At 41.0% G+C, this 18,626-nt stretch overlaps 1 protein-coding gene across 2 annotated transcripts in view; it reads right to left on the reverse strand.

Moving 5' to 3' along the window:
* Positions 1-277: 277 nt before the first annotated feature.
* LOC112935745 (cytochrome P450 3A12-like) overlaps positions 278-18,626 on the reverse strand; it is a 39,918-nt gene continuing 21,569 nt past the window's right edge. For both annotated transcript variants that reach the window (XM_026019628.2, XM_072753089.1), the window contains 4 exons: positions 14,613-14,773; positions 6,726-6,952; positions 4,070-4,232; positions 278-2,909 (listed from right to left, as the gene is read on the reverse strand). In XM_026019628.2, coding sequence (XP_025875413.2) covers positions 2,814-2,909; positions 4,070-4,232; positions 6,726-6,952; positions 14,613-14,773 — 647 coding nt within the window. In that variant the 3' untranslated portion in view covers positions 278-2,813. The remainder of the gene's footprint in view (positions 2,910-4,069; positions 4,233-6,725; positions 6,953-14,612; positions 14,774-18,626) is intronic.

The raw sequence follows: 18,626 nt of genomic DNA on the forward strand, positions 1-18,626 counted from the left end.
AGAGTAAATTATTGACCTGATGTTTCATAATCCCCTGTAATTCCTACAAAGAGATTCTCCATCAGAGTCAGAAAGGGGAGGCTGACACATTACTGCCATGTAACCATCAGAGACCTCAATTCCCTGCAGATGTCTCCACAATGTCCTTTATAGTAGAAGGACCGTGCTCACATGCTGAGGTTACATGTCACCCTCTATAGTCACTTTAGTTCAGTTTGGAACACTTCCTTAGTTTGTCTCTGGCTTTTATTAAAAAACAAAATTCCAGCAAAACAAGTTGAAGATATAATCAGCTTTATTAAGTGATTGGTGAATTGGCACATCCCACCTGGCAAGTAGACAAATTCTCTCAGGAGGTGTACAAAATGCAGGGTTTTCTAGGAAGGAGGGTGGGGCAAGAAGTGCGTAGAAGGAAAAGAAAGGGTTGTTTCAGGCCAGGATCCTTTCTTTCTTTTTTTTTTTTCCAGGATCCTTTCTTTCTGGGGTTTCTATCCTGAAGATAACTCACTAGTGCCCATTAGGAAACTTAAAAGTTTACCTTCCTGGGATAGGTGGAAACTGTCATTAGTTTGCGATGAGGTAGGGTTGGGGGCCAAGTGTCTCCAATTTGGGCTTGTTTTTTCTCTTTTATCACTTCCATGACCTTGACTTTTTAGACGATTACACACAAGTTACAGATTAGGCATATTTCTTTATTTGGATTTGTCTTATTTTTTTCAGGATTTCTTTCAGGTTTGCATCCCTGGCAAGAATATCTCAGAGGTGATATTGAGATCTTCTTATGCCATCCTATTAGGTGATGCCCCATCAATTCCTCCTGTTCCTGATGACCTTCACTTGTCCGCCAAATCTCTGCTCTGTGAGCTACTCTTTCTTCAGTTACTCATGGGTGTTTGAGTGGTGATACTTTGAAACTGTGTGAGTGTCCTCATCAACTGTAATCTACCTCTGTATTTATCTACATCTGTGTGTATTTTTGTATTCCTATTTTATTAAACAAGTCATATCCTTTCATATTGTCAGTTATCATGAGCCCAAATTGCTTCTGATAGGTGGATGAAGCCCTTCAGGCTGGCTCTGAGTCCTATGGACATGTCCTCGTCACTGTGTAGGCAAAACATGCTCCAGGCTCATCATGTGCTCTGCCAGCCTGGAATCAGCCATTTTTCTGAAAGGTCCTAGTTCTTTTCAGGAAAATGACATTTATAAGGCAAGATCTGGGCAGAAGATGTGCTTATACTCTTACAATGTCACTGTTTCTAAAAACTGTTTGTAGAAGAGGTAGAGAAAATGTGTTTTTTACACAGAGAAAGGTAAATATACACATTTTAATTGCTCTCTATCAGTTTATCATCTATGTATCAAAAAGCCTGACTTTATATTGACGGACTTCCAATCTCTGAATACACAGATTCATTTGGCTCTCTCCTTTTCCAAATAAGTGACACAGTTCTCCAACAGTGAGAAACTCCTGAAACCCTTTAGCTTTAAAGCTTCTAAGAAAAAATAAAATAATAAAATAAAATCTTTACTTCTCTGATCAATCCCTCTTTATGTAACTAATCCCTACTCCATTCCTTAACACTCATGGATGTCACCTTCATGCTACTTGGGTTCTCTACTCTGTATTTAGACTCTGGGGGCTCTCACCAGGCCACTCTCTGTGTGAGCACCCTTCTCACCTAGCTTGGGCTCCCACACCTATGACAGGCAGCTCCTCCATGTGGACACCATCCCACCCTACTGAGTCTATAACTTGGGAGTCTCTGTGATCTCTTGTCTGCCCCTGGCCCTCAATGTGGGGCTGCCCACCTGCCTGTGCTTCACCTATTGACTTTAGGACTGACTTATCTAGGGAGGGAAAAAAAGGAAGAGGAGAGGAGAAGAGAAAAGAAGAGGCAGGAGTGGAGGGAAAAACAGGAAGACTCCTGTACAGCTTCTGATGCCAACTGAAGGGCTAAGAGCTAAAAGCCTTTCAGTTGGTATCATATGGCCAATCACCATCTCTTATTCAATGCTCATTGTGTCAGAACAGTTAGGAGCTGAGGATGGAACACAAAGACAAAGCATGTGCCTGGTATACTAGAACATCAAGGCAGATGAGATGAAAACATGAAATAAAAACTAATGATAGAATAATAAGTACTTCAACCAAGTGTAATAAAAATAACACATGTGCTCCAAAATCTGTAGAATTAAACTGTGAATATACTTGCTGAGCAATGGGCAAAGTCATAGTGGATTAACTCTCATCTACCTTAAGAGATCACGTTGGAGTTCTGAACAAGGCCCAACTACCCAATGACTGTGATGGTCAAATATTCAGCCACTGGCTCTCACTCATCAGTTCTATGGATTCCCCCCCTTAATGTGCATGAAGGCATAAGTTAATATTTTGGTAAGAGGATATTGACTGACATCCTCAGTATGATATTTAATATGTAATATAAAATAAGAGATGATATAAATGTCACTATCACAGTGACCATTGTTTCCATTAAATTTTGTTGATAAAACAGTTGAGAAAATTTTATTCTTGATCAGTGCTCAGGGGAGTAGATGGCACAAACTGGGGGTAGTCTGTGTGAACCAGATAGACTGCATCTACATGTCTAGTTTACTCTCCATAATATATAATGCTCCACACAGACACCAGACAAAGCTGAAGGAGTGTACAGAATCTCTAGTCATCCGTCATGGGCAGTAAACGAAGCCCATCTTCATTTCTGGGTTTTACTCACATAGGAAATTGAGGTCTGTGGTGTTCTGGGATATAGCTTCTCGAAGAACAAAAGGGAAGTCCTTAGGGAGATTCAGGCTCCACGCACACTCCCATCTCTTGGTTCAACGTTGAGAACAATGGGTTCTTCTGGTTGAATTAACCCTTGAGAACTTAATTTCAGGGGAATCTGCAACAGTTAAACCAGCAAATGAGAGCCAGGAATGAAGCCCTGCCAATGACAGATGCAAAGTAAGCAAGATACATGAAGGACACTAATGTGTTACAAATATGTAAGTACTATTGGTTTAGCATCCTATATCTCTTATTCTTTATCTTACTCTGTAAGCTGTCAAGGCTGGAGCATGGAACATTTATTCATCACTCATTCAACAGAGTATCTATTGAGTACTCACTCTGTACCAGGCTGGAGACAAACTCATGTTGGTTTGTGTTCTTTTTTGATTTAGATTTTAAGTAAAAAGGATGAGCGTTTAAAATTTAGGACAGATTCTTAGCCATTATGGCACACAATTTTGAAAAGTAATACAGAGTTAACTTGTGTCTGTTGAAGTTTGGAAGGTCATCCTGAGTGGGTATTATGTATTTTATTCTATGGCCATCCTCCCTGCTAATGATCCTGTCACTTCTCCCAGTGGAAACATCCATTCATGATGGCAGTTTGGGATAGAAGGAGAGAACCTTCTGTCAGTGGGGTTCATGGAAGGTGGGGCCAAGTGGCCAGGATGGCCTAGACCATGGTAGTCTATCACATCTGGCAGAAATGCTTCAAACCAGTGAATCTCAACCTTGCTTACACTTGAGAATCAATGAGGGTACTTTTAAAGCAAGACACTGTGAATTATGTTAGAATTTCTGAGATGACCTGGACACCAGGATTTTTAATGAACCCACTGATTCCAATATAAAACCATAGGTTAAGAACCACGGTCTTGATAGCATCTGTAAGTGTGGTGGGGAAGAGCATCCTTCAAAAGTCATGTCGCAGTAAACACTGCATGTCATGACTGTACACAGCTTGTTCCCTTCCTTTCAGTGGACTTGAAAGAAATTTAAAACATTGCTGAAGTTAAAGGTCTGTGCATAATCATATCTTGTGAACTGCACTGAATAGATAGATGATCCTTATGGTTGGGTGGTCATAAGACACAGACATGCACTCAGGAGCTGAAGGACACTTAAAAGGCCACAAATGACTCCAAATAGATTCTCCAGGAAATAGGACAAATTATTAAGGATAAATGAGCCCCCCCACATCCATTCGATATATGTTAGTTAAAAAAAAAACAACAATAAAATACTATTTATGCAGAAAGTTCTCTTTCTGACCTGCGTTTCTTTACAAGGTTTGAAGGAGAAGTTCTGCAGGACTTTGATGAGGGCAAGTTTCATGTTCATGATTGCGAATCTCATTCCAAGGCAGTTTCGGGGTCCAGTTCCAAAGGGCAGGTATGTATAAGGATTTATGTTGTCCTTGTTCTTCTTACTGAACCTGGTTCCACAATACAAGTTGGAAAGAAGTTAGTGAAACATAAAAACCACAAGAGGTACATGTTAGGAGTTTTCAACGAGGAGTATATAGGAAACTTTGGACTGGTTACTGAAATCCTGCCATGTTTATTCTGTAGTGACAATTTTAGCTATAGATAATTGGATACCCCTTCCTTATGGGAGCATTCGGTATTGTTTAGGAGATGAGATGAATGCTGTTGAAAACAAGATTTGTCTTGAACACTGGGGTTACATTCAGGGTGGTGAGTTGTTCACACTCTGAAAGGTGAGCAGAAAATATGACTGATTGAAAGAAAGGTAGGATCCTGCCCCCTCTGACTTATGTTAGTCACATATCCATGGACAAAAGAAGCAGGAAAAATGCCTCCCATGATTTGTATTGTTATTTTTCCCTTCACTTCCCCCTCTTCACCAGCAGTACCCCTCTTCCAAATAATAGCATGTTAGATGATATGCATGGGCAAATGTTGCTACTCTATTATGCTCATACTCATGGTTTTGTATAACGAGTGTAATAACTGAAATCTTGCCTATCTGTTCCATGAGACTATAAATTCCTTGAAGGTTAGACTTATATTTTATTCAAAACTCATTCCTCAATATTTATATTAAGGAAAAATGTGGGTTTGGTGAAGGTAATAATGGCATTCTCAGTAGGTATTTTTTTTAAACTCCATATATTATGAGGAACATACTGGAGTGTGTTTATAGATGATGAGCCTTAATGTAATATGGGAATCAGACAAGGAATTGCGAAGGTTTGTGGATGGGGCAGCTGACATGGTTAGTGGTTGTTGGGCAGGTGATGGGCACATATGATGCATTAAAAGTGTTTCTTATATGTGTGTTTCTAGAATATCCCTTTGTATGTGTCAAAAATTCTCCATAACAGCCATTTTTAATACGTGAATCTTGCACTGCCTGGCATAGTCCCTATTACATATAAGTAAGCACTTCCTCTCATGACTGAATGAATCAGAGAGAAGCACCAGGAGTGGTCTTCTGGTTTCTGTTTGAGAAGTGGCAGGAATGGGGACTGCTGAGTGACCAGGAATGGGAACCACCAGGGCTTCTGATCCAAGGAACAGCTCAACTGGTCAATTCTGACTTCTTTTAGGAAGTATTACATGTAGATGTGATGGTAGCACTAGTGACACCATGCAACAGGACAATGGCTCTGCCATCAGGGAGCTTAGAGTCAGGAGCTAAAAGTCTAGATCCCTAAAAAGTTCACTCCAAATTTTGCTCACCAATTAAATAAACAGGAAAGTACCAACTTTTGCATAATTTAAGTTGTGCCCAAAGCCGGACTCTGCTCTGAATTCCCAGAAGAGGAAGCTCAAGACCCCTTCAAGAAGGCTCCTCAGACAGCTAGAGAGCATATTTTTCAGATGATTTTGCTTTGGACGAACCACAACAAACAAACATGGGAGCTGCACAGGATTGCAGCCACAGACAGCATAGGACCTGTGTGCCTCTCTGTCCTCATGAGGCTGCTTCTCCTGCTAGGGATGAAAACTCTCAGAGCCACAGACTCTGCTCTCCCATTTAGGCTAGCAGAATGGTGGCCAAGGTTTGCAAACATGGAATGTGGGGACATGGGAGGTGAATTCATAGTAAAGAGGACTAAAAAAATTAAAGGAAAAGAAAAAGACCTATTTCCTTCAATAAGGTTGTAGTTAAGAAAATTACATGCATTTGATCACAAACCAAATATAGATGTTGTTATAGCTTAATGTTACATTAAGTAAGTAATTCAAGAGACACCTGGATGGCTCAGCAGTTGGGCATCTGCCTTTGGCCCGAGGTGTGATCCCGAGATCGAGTTCCCCACCTGGCTCCCTTCATGGAGCCTACTTCTCCGTCTGCCTGTGTCTCTGCCTCTCTCTTTGTGTCTCTCATGAATAAATAAATAAAATCTTTTAAAAAGCAAGTCATTTGGGATCCCTGGGTGGCGCAGCAGTTTGGTGCCTGCCTTTGGACCAGGGCGCGATCCTGGAGACCCAGGATTGAATCCCATGTCGGGCTCCCGGTGCATGGAGCCTGCTTCTCCCTCTGCCTGTGTCTCTGCCTCTCTCTCTCTCTCTCTCTGTGTGACTATCATAAATAAATAAAATTTTTAAAAAATAAAAAAATAAAAAGTAAGTCATTCAAAAATATAATGCCATCCTAATTTTTAATAATCAATATATGCATCTCTATGCATTTCTCTAAATGTCCACAAAGGACATATGTGTCATTATTCATAATCTTGATGTATTGGGACTGACATTGACTTTAATATTCTCTTTTAGGGTGTACAGTTTATAAAATTTTGACAACAATCATCATTTCATAACAAGAAAAATACTTATAAGAAAAAAAGATGTACAAATAAATCATTGTACAACCACACAATTGTCATCTATACTAAGAAAATTTCAAAATATCCTCCAATATGAGGGTGGGTTCTCCTTTCCAGGATTCCCTGTACCTTTCAGGTTGGAACTTCTCAGGCTCTGGCCAGATATCCGGGTCTTGGTGAAGAGTAAAGGTTGGCACCATCACCACTGTCCCTTTAGGAATGAACACACCACCGATTTCCACATCTTTCTTACAGACCCTTACAAGCCTACCAGTGATTGGGTATAATCTGAGACTTTCATTCAACACCATGTCCAGATACTCCATCTGTACAAGAGTATCATAAGTAGGTGCTGCCTGGAAGGAAAGAAACAGATGTAGATAAATTGATTTGGGGGATCAATTTCAACTCCTTATCAGGACTACTGCTGAACTGTTAGAAAGAAAGCTCTAAGAAACATTTGTTTTGATAAAGGGCATTTATAATCATTTGACTGTCTACCATGTCCTTTGATCTGCTCAGTGGCCCACTGACACGTGTACAATAGTAACAATTAGGGGAGACACCTGGGACAATCCCATAAACAGGGCCTGAAATCCTTCCCACTACTAGGTAGTGGTGTTTCTTCCTCATATGAATAAAGTGACTAATATACCATGACCCTTATTCTAACTGAAATATGCTGAAGTCACCTTCCTTTCAAAAGAGGGGACTTACTTACATCTGTACCATGGAAGGAGAATGTACAACAGAAAATATACTATATCCACATAAACTCTTTTAGTTGAAATATCCTGCTTCCTAGCCCTTCAATTATCTTTACAATATTTGAATATAAATGTTATCTTATACAAAAATAGAAATATTTCAGGGCGCCACAGTTTCCTTTCAACCCAAACAGGGCATAAAATGGTAGGGTTGGATGCTACCAATTGTGGGAACACAATTTCAGTTCTAATGGAACACTGTTAAGGGGATCAGAATCCTATTCTCAGCCCCACCCTCTGTGGTTGGAAAAGTCTCCTAGTTGTTGCCTTAGGGTTTCACTGTTTGCCAAATAAGCCCCTCCAGCCTCAGAAGCTGGTTCCCTTCATAAGTAGGGAACTCCAGATTGGGCAGGGATCTGAAAACAGTGTATGCAATATGTCTCTATCACTTGGTGTTATATTTAAGAGCCAACATTGCAGAAGTTAGAGGTAGATCAGGATCCAGGCAACCTGTCTCCTACCTTGGCTTCTTCACCATTAGTTATATGATAGTTTAAGAATGTTATGTTGTCTCTCTGTAGCCCAGTTTCCTGACTTGTTATATGAAGATAATTAGAACTGATACTTCAAAAAAAAAACCTGATACTTCATAGGGTGTGTGTCAGAACACTCTGTTCACCCATACCCATGTAGACCACCATATTTCCCAGCCCATGTGAACCTAGGGGAAATCACTTGCAAATGAGCTGTGAACTGAGGAGATGTATGTCAGTTCATGCCAAACACTTGAAAAGCAAGTGAGCAACACTCTAGTACTTGTTAGCCAGTCAACATGAAGTCCCCAATTTGCAGATAATGCAGATGTAAGAAAGCAGAACCTTGGGAGAGGAGACAAGATGGTGGAAGAGTGAGAGTCCTTGATTCATCTGGTCCCCCAAACTTACCCTGATAACTTTCAAAAAAACCTGAACACCTATGAATCCAACCTGAGATATAAAGAGAGAACAGCTGAAATGCTACAGAGAGAAAATTGATCACTTCTATCAAGCCACTCTGCACTGGAAAAAATGACTAGAAGGAAGAATTCATCACAAAAGAAGGAACTGGAAGAAATACTCTCTGCCATAGATCTAGTACATATGGATTTAAGTAACATGTCAGAGATATAATTCAGAAGTCCAATTACAAAATTCCTGGTGGCTTTGGAAAAAATCACAAAGGACTCTAGAGATTCTATTACTGCAGAATTAAGATAGAATCAGGTCAAAATTAAAAATACTTTAACTGACATGCATTCTAAACAGGATGCTCTAATGGCTAGGATGAGTGAAAGTGAGTGACATAGAAGACAAGTAGATGGAAAGGAAGGAAGCTGAGGAAAAGAAAAACACAGTCAAGAACTTATGAGTAAAGGCTTTGGGAAATAAATGATAGCTTGAGAAGGAAGAGTATTCGTCTTATTGGAATTCCAGAAGAGGCTGAGAGAAAGAGGACCACAAAGTATATTTGAACATATCATAGCTGAGAACTTCCCAAATCTGGGGAAGGAAACAAGCATTTAGATCCAAGAGATAGAGAGGACCCCCTAAGATCCACAAAAACCGATCAACACCCTGACACAAAATAGTGAAAATTGAAAATTTTAAAGATAAAGAGATAAAAGAGATAAAAATCCTAAGTAGCAAGAGACAAGAGATTCTTAACTTATATGGGGAGAAATATCATATTAACAACACATCTATCCACAGAGACATGGCAGGCCAGAAAGGGCTGGCATGAAATATTCAGGGTACTAAATGAGAAAAACATGCAGCCAAGAATACTTTATCCAGCAAGGCTGTCTTTCAGAATTGAAAGAGAGATAAAGAGCTTCCAGAATACTGAAAGAATATGTGACCACCAAACTGGCTCTGCAAGAAATATTAAGGGGCACCCTTTAAGAGAAGGAGGGAGCCCAAAGAAACAATCCACAAAACAGGGACTGTATAGGTATTACTATGACACTAAATTCATATCTTTCAATAGTTACCCTGAATGTGAATGGCTAAAAAATTCCATCAAAAGACACAGGATATCAGACTGGATAAAAAAAGCAAGACCCATCTATATGCTGTCTACAAGAGACTCATTTTAGACCTAAGGACGCCTCCAGCCTGAAAATGAGGGGGCAGAGAACCATTTACCATTCAAATGGTCCTCAAAAGAAAGCTGGGGTAGCAATCCTCATATCAGATAAATTACAGTTTTTACCAGAGACTCTAATAAGAGATAAAGAAGGACACTATATCATACTTAAAGGGTCTATCCAATAAGAAGACCTAACAATTATGAATATTTATGCCTCTAATGTGGGAGCAACCAAGTATATCAATCAATTAATAATGAAAGTGAAGAGATACATAGATAATAATACAAAAATAGTAAGAGACTTCAACACAGCACTCTCAGCAAAAGATATATCTTCTAAGAAAAACATCACCAAAGAAACAAGGGTCTTGAATGATACACTTGACCAAATGGATTTCACAGATATATACAGAACATTCCATCCTAATGCAACTGAATACACATTCTTCTCGAGTGCACATGGAACTTTCTCCAAAATAGACCACATACTGGGTAACAAATCAGGTCTTAATCAATACCAAAAGATTGGGATTATTGCCTGCATATTTTCAGGTCAAAATGCTTTGAAACTAGAATTCAATCAGAAGAAGAAATTTGGAAGACACTCAAACACTTGGGGTTAAAGAGCATCCTACTAAAAGATGAATGGGTCAACCAGGAAATTAGAGAAGGATTAAAAAGATACATGGATGAGTAATATTCCATGGTGTGGGTGTATATATATATATATATATATATATATATATATATATATATACACACACACACATATACATATATATGTATATATATACACCACATATATATACCATATATATATATACATCATATATATATATACCACATCATCTTTATCCATTCATCCATTTATTACTCAGCCATCAGAAGAGACAAATACCCACCATTTTGCTTCGACATGGATGGAACTGGAGGGTATTATGCTGAGTGAAATAACTCAATCAGAGAAGGACAATCATCATATGGTTTCACTCCTACATGGAATATAAGAAATAGTGAGAGGGATTATAAGGGAAAGGAAGGGATCTGAGCGGGAAAAATTAGAAAGGGAGACAAACGATGAGAGACTTCTAACTCTGGGAAACAAAGGATAACAGATGGGGAGGTGGGTGAGGGATGGGGTGACTGCGTGATGGGCACTGAGGAGGGCACTTGATGGGGTGAGCACTGAGTGTTACACTATATGTTGGCAAATTGAATTTAAATTTTATTTATTTTAAAGATTTTATTTATTTATTCATCAGAGAGAGAGAGAGAGAGAGAGAGGCAGAGACACAGGCATAAGGAGAAATAGGCCCCCTGCCAGGAGCCCGACGTGGGACTCGATCCCAGGTCTCCAGGATCACACCCTGGGCTGAAGGCAGCGCTAAACCATGAAGCCACCAGGGCTGTCCTGAATTTAAATTTTAAAAAGTAAAAAAATATATCATTGACTATAAACAAATTCATATAAACTAATGAAATGAAGATAAAACCATTCAAAATCTTTGGGATACAGCAAAAGCAGTCCTAAGAGGTAACAAACTTCCCTCAAAAAATTGGAAAAACTCAAATACACAGCTAACCATGCACCTAAGGGAATTGGAGAAAGAATAGTAAATAAAGCCTACACCATGCAGAAGAAGAGAGATTATAAAGGTTAAAGCAGAACTCAATGAAATAGAGATCAGAAGAACTGTAGAACAGATAAACAAAACCAGGAGTTGGTACTTTGAAATAATTAATAAGATAGATAAACCCCTAGCCAGCCTCATTAAAAAGGAAAAAAGACTCAAATAAAATCATGAATGAAAGAGGAGAGATCACAACAAATACCAAGGAAATACAAATGATTTAAAAAATGTATTATGAGCAGCTATATGCCAACAAATTGGGCAATTTAGGAGAAACGGATGCATTTCTGGAAACCTGCAAATTACTAAAACTGGAACAGGAAGAAATAGGAAACTGGAACAGGCTAATAACCAGTGAGGAAATTGAAGTAGTCATCAAAAATCTCCCAAGAAACAAAAGTCCAGGGGCATATGGCTTCCCAGGGCAATTCTACCAAACATTTAAAGAAATAATTCCTATTCTACTACAGCTGTTTCATTTTTTTTTAAAAATTTATGATAGTCACAGAGAGAGAGAGAGGCAGAGACACAGGCAGAGGGAGAAGCAGGCTCCATGCACCGGGAGCCCGATGTGGGATTCGATCCCGGGTCTCCAGGATCGCGCCCTGGGCCAAAGGCAGGCGCCAAACCACTGCGCCACCCAGGGATCCCTACTACAGCTGTTTCAAAGGAGAGGAAGGGAGGGAATACTTCCAAACTCGTTCTATATCGCCAACATTACCTTGATCCCAAAACCAGACAATGACTCCACCAAAAAAGCAGAATTATAGATCAATATCCCTGATGAACAGGGATGCAAAAAACTCACCAAGATACTAGCCAATGGGACCCAACAGTACATTAAGAGGATTATTCACCATGACCAAGTGGGATTTATCTCCAGGATGCAGGGGTGGTTCAACACTCGTAAAACAATCAACGTGATAGATCACATCAACAAGAGAAAAAACAAGAACCATATGATCCTCTCAATAGATGCAGAGAAAGCATTTGACAAAATACAGCATCCTGATTAAAACTCTTCAAAGCGTAGGGATACAGGGAACATTCCTCAATATCATAAAAGCTATATATGAAAAGCCCACAGAGAATATCATTCTCAATGGGGAAAAACTGAGAGCCTTTCCCCAAAGATCAGGAACACAACAGGGATGTCCACTTTCATCACTGTTATTCAACACAGTACTAGAAGTCCTAGCCTCAGCAATCAGACAACAAAAAGAAATAAAAGGCATTCATATAGGCAAAGAAGAAGTCAAACTCTCCCTCTTCCCAGATGACATGGTACTGTATATAGAAAACCCAAAAGAGGGCAGTCAGGGTGGCTCAGCGGTTTAGTGCCGCCTTCCGCCCAGGGCCTGATCCCGGAGACCTGGGATCGAGTCCCACCTCGGGCTCCCTGCATGGAGCCTGCTTCTCCCTCTGCCTGTTTCTCTGTCTTTCACTGTGTCTCTCATGAATGAATAAATAAAATGGTTTTTTTTAAAGAAAGAAAGCCCAAAAGACTCCACCCCAAGATTGCTAGAATTCACACAGCGGTTCAGCAATGTGGCAGGATATAAAATCAATGCACAGAAATCAGTTGCATTTCTATACACTAACAATGAGACCGAAGAAAGAGAAATTAAGGAATCAATTCCATTTACAATTGCACCCAAAAGCATAAGATACCTAGGAATAAACCTAACCAAAGAGGTAAAGGATCTTACCCTAAAAACTACAGAACACCTCTGAAAGAAGTTGAGGAAGATGTAAAGAGATGGAAAAAAATTCCATGCTCATCGATTGGAAAAATAAATACTGTGAAAAAGTCTTTGCTACCCAGAGCAACTTACACGTTCAATGCAATCCCTTCAAAATACCATGGAATTTCTTCAGAGAGTTGGAACAAATAATCTTAAGATTTGTATGGAACCAGAAAAGACCTCAAATAGGCATAAAAATGTTGAAAAAGAAAATCAAAGCTGGCAGCATGACAATGCTTGAGTTTGAGGTGTATTAAAAGCTGTGATCATCAAGACAGTGTGGTACTGGCACAAAAACAGATACATAGTTCAATGGAACAGAATAGAGAACTCGGAAATGGACCCTCAACTCTATGGTCTACTCATCTTCAACAAAGCAGAAAATAATATCCACTGGAAAAAGGACAGACAGTCTCTTCAATAAATGGTGTTGGGAAAATTGGAAAGCCACATGCAGAAGAATGAAAGTAGACCATTCTCTTACACCATACACAAAGATAAACTCAAAATGGTGGAAAGATCTAAATATGAGACAGGAATCCATCAAAATCCTAGGGGAGAACATGAGCAACACCCTTTTTGACTTGGCCACAGTAACTTCTTGCAAGATACATCTATGAAGGCAAAGGAAACAAAAGCAAAAATGAACTATTGGGACTTCATCAAGATAAAAAGCTTCTGCACAGCAAAAGAAATGGTCAACAAAACTAAAAGATAACCTACAGAATGGGAGAAGATATTTGCAAATGGCATATCAGATAAAGGGCTAGTATCCAAGATCTATAAAGAACTTATTAAACTCAACACCCAAGAAACAAACAATCCAATCATGAAATGGGCAAAAGACATGAACAGAAAATTCACCAAAGAAGACATAGACATGGCCAACAAGCACATGAGAAAATGCTCTGCATCACTTGCCATCAGGGAAATACAAATCAAAACCACAATGAGATACCACCTCACACCAGTGAGAACGGTAAAAAATAACAAGACAGGAAAGAACAAATGTTGGAGAGGATGTGGGGAAGCGGGAACCCTCTTGCACTGTTGGTGGGAATGCAAAGTGGTACTGCCACTCTGGAAAACAATGTTGAGGGTCCTCGAGAGTTAAAAATAGAGCTACCCTATGACCCGGCAATTGCACTACTGGGGATTTATCCCAAAGATACAGATGTAGTGAAATGCCGGGACACCTGCACCCCAATGCTCACAGCAGCAATGTCCACAATAGCCAAACTGTGGGAGGAGCCTGGATGTACTTTGACAGATGAATGGATAAAGAAGATGTGGTATATATGTTACGGTGGAATACTATTCAGCCATTAGAAAGGACGAATACCTACCATTTGCTTTGACATGGATGGAACTGGAGGTTATTATGCTGAGTGAAGTAAATCACTCAGAGAAGGAAAATCATCATATGGTTTCACTCATACAGGGAATATATGAAATAGTGAAAGGGACTCTAAGGGCCATGAGGGGAAAAGATTTGGAAGAATTAGAGAGGGAGACAAACATGAGGGAGACAAAACATATATGCAACATGAGAGACTCCTAACTCTGGGAAACAAACAAGGGGTAGTGGAAAGGGAGCCAGGCGGGGGGATGGGGTAACTGGGTGATGTGTTGAAGAGGGCACTTGATGGGATGAACACTGGGTGTTAGGCTATATATTAGCAAATTGAACTTAAAATAAAAAAACAAACCTTTGCTATGAAACCCCCCACTAGATTTGAGGGCTAATCTGTTACTGAGGCATAACCAAGCCTATTCTGACTCCCTCTTCAGGTATGACCCACTCACCTTATTGGGGAAAGTCGCATCAATCTCCTTCTGCAGTTTCTGCTGGACATCAGGGTGAGTGGCCAATTCATACATAAGGAGGCAGAGAGAAGTACTAGTGGTCTCATAGCCAGCAACAACAAAGATAATAGATTGAGCCACAAGCTCCAGATCAGACAGAGCTAAAAGGAGAGAAAAGGCATTTTAGCTAGAGCAGGCGAATGTAAAACATGGCAGCTTCAATGATGACAAATCCATTTGAAACTCCCATATCCCTGGTGAGAAATGTAAAAGCAATTCAGAGTCAAACTGGTAGCAGTTTTACTCTGATGTTTATCTTACAGAGCTGGAAAGAGGCACAAGTTGTCTTGATGTGATTATTCCTATAGTCTCTACTCTTCTTGGACACCTGTTACTGCTTATGCCACACACATACACACCACCACCAAGGGAGGTAATCTCAAGGGATGGTATTTTTAAAAAGACTTTATTTATTTATTTATGAGAGAGAGAGAGAGAGAGACAGAGAGAGAGAGAGAGAGAGAGAGAGAGGCAGAGACACAGGCGGAGACACAGACAGGCTCCATGCAGGGAGCCTGACATGCAACTCAATCCCAGGACTCCAGGATCTCGCCCTGGACCGAAGGTGGCGCTAAACCGCTGAGCCACCCGGGCTGCCCCAAGGGACGGTTTTTCTGTCTAATATATACAGTTATCAGTAAGTCCTTAGGAGAATCATAAAAGTACTTCTGCCCTAAGTAACATGGGCTAGCACTCTCCCCGAGGAAAAATATAAATTCATCCAACTTAAATATTTTAATAAATTTATATTTACTGGTGTTCAATTTGCCAACATATAGAACCCTGTGCTCATCCCATCAAGTGCCCCCCTCAGTGCCCGTCACCCAGTCACCTCCACCCCCCGCTCACCTCCCCTTCCACCACCCCTAGTTCATTTCCCAGAGTTAGGAGTCTCTTATGTTCTGTCTCCCTTTCTGATATTTCCCACATTTTTTCTCCATTCCCCTTTATTCCCTTTCACTGGAACTGGAAGGTATTATGCTGAGTGAAATAAGTCAATCGGAGAAGGACAAACATTATATGGTCTCATTCATTTGGGGAATATAAAAAATAGTGAAAGAGAATGAAAGGGAAGGGAGAAATAGTGAGTGGGAAATAGCTTAAATTTTTTAAAGAGTTTCTAATGCTAAGGCTTAACTGTCAGGAAAATTGAATTATCTTTTACGTAAACATATTCGTGGGAACTTAACTGTACAATGTTGGGCTACAGATAAAGTCTTGCTACTCAAAGTGTAGTCCATGGACCAGCAGCATCAGCAGCACCTGGTATCTTATTAGAAATGCAGAATCTCGACTGGGGGCAAGACGGCGGAAGAGTAGGGTCCCCAAATCACCTGTCCCCACCAAATTACCTCGATAACCTTCAAATCATCCTGAAAATCTACGAATTCGGCCTGAGATTTAGAGAGAACAGCTGGAATGCTACAGTGAGAAGAGTTCGTGCTTCTATCAAGGTAGGAAGACGGGGGAAAAAGAAATAAAGAAACAAAAGGCCTCCAAGGGGGAGGGGACCCGCGAGAAGCAGGGCTAAGGCCAGGGCGAGTGTCCCCAGGACAGGAGAGCCCCGTCCGGAGAAGCAGGAGCTTCACCAACCTTTCCGGGCGGAAAGGGGCTCACAGGGAGTTGGAGCATGACCCAGGAGGGCGGGGATGCCCTCGGGCTCCCTGGGACACTAACAGACACCTGCGCCCCGGGGAGAGTGCGCCGAGCTCCCTAAGGGCTGCAGCGCGCACGGTGGGACCCGGAGCAGCTCGGAGGGGCTCGGGCGGCGGCACCGCGAAGGGGGCTGCGGGGCGGGAGCGCGAATCCAACAGCACAGGCTCCGGAGCACAGGGCGCCAGGACACAGCCCAGGATGCGGCCTCCCCCCGGGACAGGCAGAGACCGGGAGGGCCCAGGACAGCCGCTCCTGCCCCGAGCTGAGCAGATCAGCGGCCCCGCCCCAGAGCCTCCAGACCCTGCAGACTGAGAGCTCCGGAGTTCCTGCGGGGGCTGAATCCAGGTTGCCAGAGCTGGCCCCACTGGGGTTGTTCCTCCTGGGGCCTCACGGGGTAAACAACCCCCACTGAGCCCTGCATCAGGCAGGGGGCAGAGCAGCTCCCCCAAGTGCTAACACCTGAATATCAGCACAGCAGGCCCCTCCCCCAGAAGACCAGCTGGACGGACAAGTTCAGGGGAAGTCAAGGTACTTAAAGTATACAGAATCAGAAGATACAAGGCTGGTTCAACACTAGTAAAACAATCAATGTGATTCATCATATCAGCAAGAGAAAAACCAAGAACCATATGATCCTCTCATTAGATGCAGAGAAAACATGTGACAAAATACAGCATCCATTCCTGATCAAAACACTTCAGAGTGTTGGGATAGAGGGAACTTTCCTCGACATCTTAAAAGCCATCTACGAAAAGCCCACAGCAAATATCATTCTCAATGGGGAAGCACTGGGAGCCTTCCCCTAAGATCAGGAACAAGACAGGGATGTCCACACTCACCACTGCTATTCAACATAGTACTGGAAGTCCTCGCCTCAGCAATCAGACAACAAAAAGACATTAAAGGCATTCAAATTGGCAAAGAAGAGGTCAAACTCTCCCTCTTCACTGACGACATGATAGTCTACTTAGAAAACCCAAAAGCCTCCACCCCAAGATTGCTAGAACTCATACAGCAATTTGGTAGCGTGGCAGGATACAAAATCAATGCCCAGAAATCAATGGCATTTCTATACACTAACAATAAGACTGAAGAAAGAGAAAGTAAGGAGTCAATCCCATTTACAATTGCACCCAAAAGCATAAGATACCTAGGACTAAATCTAACCAAAGAGGTAAAGGATCTATACCCTAAAAACTATAGCACACTTCTGAAAGAAATCGAGGAAGACACAAAGAGATGGAAAAATATTCCATGCTCATGGATTGGCAGAATTAATATTGTGAAAATGTCAATGTTACCCAGGGCAATTTACACGTTTAATGCAATCCTTATCAAAATACCATGGACTTTCTTCAGAGAGTTAGAACAAATTATTTTAAGATTTGTGTGGAATCAGAAAAGACCCCGAATAGCCAGGGGAATTTTAAAAAAGAAAACCATAGCTGGGGGATCACAATGCCAGATTTCAGGTTGTACTACAAAGCTGTGGTCATCAAGACAGTGTGGTACTGGCGCAAAAACAGACACATAGATCAATGGAACAGAATCAAGAATAGAAGGGAAGGGAGAAGAAATGTGTGGGAAATATCATAAAGGGAGACAGAACATAAAGACTCCTAACTCTGGGAAACGAACTAGGGGTGGTGGAAGGGGAGGAGGGCGGTGGGTGTGGGTGAGTTGGTGGCGGGCACTGAGGGGGACACTTGACGAGATGAACACTGGGTGTTATTCTTATGTTGGTAAATTGAACACCAATAAAAAATTAATTTATTAAAAAAAAAGAAATGCAGAATCTCAAACCTCACCCAAGAACTATGAAATCAAAATCTGAGCTTTCAGGAGATGTGGTGAGTTCTGTGCACAACCAAGCTTGAGAAGCATGGATTATACCTTTGTGAGGTTTCGGTTAAGTGAAGGCCTGGGGTATATCTTTACATGGATGCTCTCAGATACATATAAAACCGTGACAGAGACAAAATGCTAGAAGAGTGATGAATGATGTTAGTCTAATAACTGCATTGAAACAGCAAAAGAAACAATGATCAATAAAAAGTCATTGACCAGCATGAATTATACACAAACAGAATCCACTGAGTGGAATTAGCAATGTTTATTTAATCACGGCTTGAATGTCACCTTCCTCAGCAAATGGATGCACCCTGAATATATATTGGCCTCCTTTTTGATTTTCTTGTAGTAGAAACTAAACACAGTCATGCTCTAATCTATTTGACTGAAATTAACATGGTACTTGCCACAGACAAAAAATTCAAAACTAAAAATAATACAAAGTGA

This window comes from Vulpes vulpes, chromosome 3 (assembly GCF_048418805.1).
Source record: "Vulpes vulpes isolate BD-2025 chromosome 3, VulVul3, whole genome shotgun sequence".
Lineage (NCBI taxonomy): Eukaryota > Metazoa > Chordata > Mammalia > Carnivora > Canidae > Vulpes > Vulpes vulpes.